The 1,635-nt window shown below is 49.0% G+C and overlaps 1 protein-coding gene across 1 annotated transcript in view; it reads left to right on the top strand.

Annotated features, from left to right (window-relative positions):
* Window positions 1–1,635, top strand: part of NR4A3 (nuclear receptor subfamily 4 group A member 3) — a 46,971-nt gene that overhangs the window by 6,674 nt on the left and 38,662 nt on the right. Inside the window, exon 4 of the mRNA XM_017884353.1 lies at window positions 1,099–1,635. Coding sequence (XP_017739842.1) covers window positions 1,099–1,635 — 537 coding nt within the window. The remainder of the gene's footprint in view (window positions 1–1,098) is intronic.

The raw sequence follows: 1,635 nt of genomic DNA, 5'->3' as shown, positions 1-1,635 counted from the left end.
TTTTTTTTTTTTTTTTTTTTTTTTTTACCATTTATATTTAGCCATAAAGAAAGGAAAATAATTAGATAAATCATCCACAACATCTAATAATTTTCAGAGCCTTCTCACTCAGTTCAGTCTCTCTGAACAATAGTAAGCACCCTGGATACCAGCCACTTTGGGGGCAACATAGTCAAACTGGCATAGAAATCAAGTCTATTCAGAAACTGCTTTTTTCTTTATCAGGGGTACTAATTCTAGTGTCATAAGGAAATACCTATACTAACTTGCCTATTATAATAGTTATAAACTTATCACAAAACAGCCACTGATTTGTTTTATTAGTTAGAATTGGGATATATGTGTGTATATATATATAAATATGGGTGGGTGTTTTGTTGCAGCTGCTGATCTTTTTCTTTGCAGATGGTATAAACTCCCCCGAGTCCATTTCCTGGGCCTATGTCCCCACCTAGCTGACTGAAGTTATCAACAGGGGTCCAGTTTGTGCAGGCTGCTAGCCCTATTGGAGGATTGGGGAGGGGGTGGGAGAAAGCAACCACAACGTGTGTGGGCAGCCTCAATTGGCACTCATAAAATGTTAGAATGTCAACTCTCTCCCTTGGCCACTAAATCTCTCACAGGGTAGCTTTTTTTGACTAACTCAGGTTTACAAATCAGTATGTGTGCCTTGGGGGACCAATGGCCTCTTTCCCCCCAAATAAACCGCTGGCTTTCTCTTTGTCCTCCTAGGTTATAGCTGAGGAGGCCACTCCAGTTAATTTACAGGACTCAAAGCCTCTTTTTAAAAACATCTCTGAGCTTATGAGGAAAGACTTCAAGTTTCCCAAATCTGGTAGAGGACAGGACAAGGGACGGAAGATAGGTACAGAGGTCCACAGGAGGTCAGGTTTTGGCACCCCTTTGTCAAGAATTCAGCTTCCTTACTAGGGATGAAGTAAATAAGTGTGGGGCTTTGTGTCTGTGCTACCAGGAGGAGGACAGGATGACACTTCCTCTCTATTTCCCAGATTAGAGAACAGTGAACTCAGTGCTGCCTGTTGGCTAGAAAACAAGTGTTAACTTGCTTCTGAGAGACCCTTTTCTCGGTCCCTGCAGATATGCCCTGCGTCCAAGCCCAATATAGCCCTTCGCCTCCAGGTTCCAGTTATGCTGCGCAGACATACAGCTCGGAATACACCACGGAGATCATGAACCCCGACTACACCAAGCTGACCATGGACCTCGGCAGCACTGAGATCACGGCTACGGCCACCACGTCCCTGCCCAGCATCAGTACCTTCGTGGAGGGCTACTCTAGCAGCTACGAACTCAAGCCCTCCTGTGTGTACCAAATGCAGCGGCCCTTGATTAAAGTGGAGGAGGGGCGGGCGCCCAGCTACCACCACCATCACCACCACCACCACCACCACCACCACCATCACCAGCAGCAGCATCAGCAGCCATCCATTCCTCCCGCCTCCAGCCCGGAGGACGAGGTGCTCCCCAGCACCTCCATGTACTTCAAACAGTCCCCACCGTCCACCCCCACCACGCCGGCCTTCCCCCCGCAGGCGGGGGCGCTATGGGACGACGCGCTGCCCTCGGCGCCCGGCTGCATTGCGCCCGGCCCGCTGCTGGACCCGCCGATGAAGG

This window comes from Rhinopithecus bieti, unplaced genomic scaffold (assembly GCF_001698545.2).
Source record: "Rhinopithecus bieti isolate Rb0 unplaced genomic scaffold, ASM169854v2 scaffold_12088, whole genome shotgun sequence".
Taxonomy (NCBI): Eukaryota; Metazoa; Chordata; class Mammalia; order Primates; family Cercopithecidae; genus Rhinopithecus; species Rhinopithecus bieti.
Note: the sequence above shows the minus strand (reverse complement) of the source record. Positions and strands in the feature narration are given on the sequence as shown.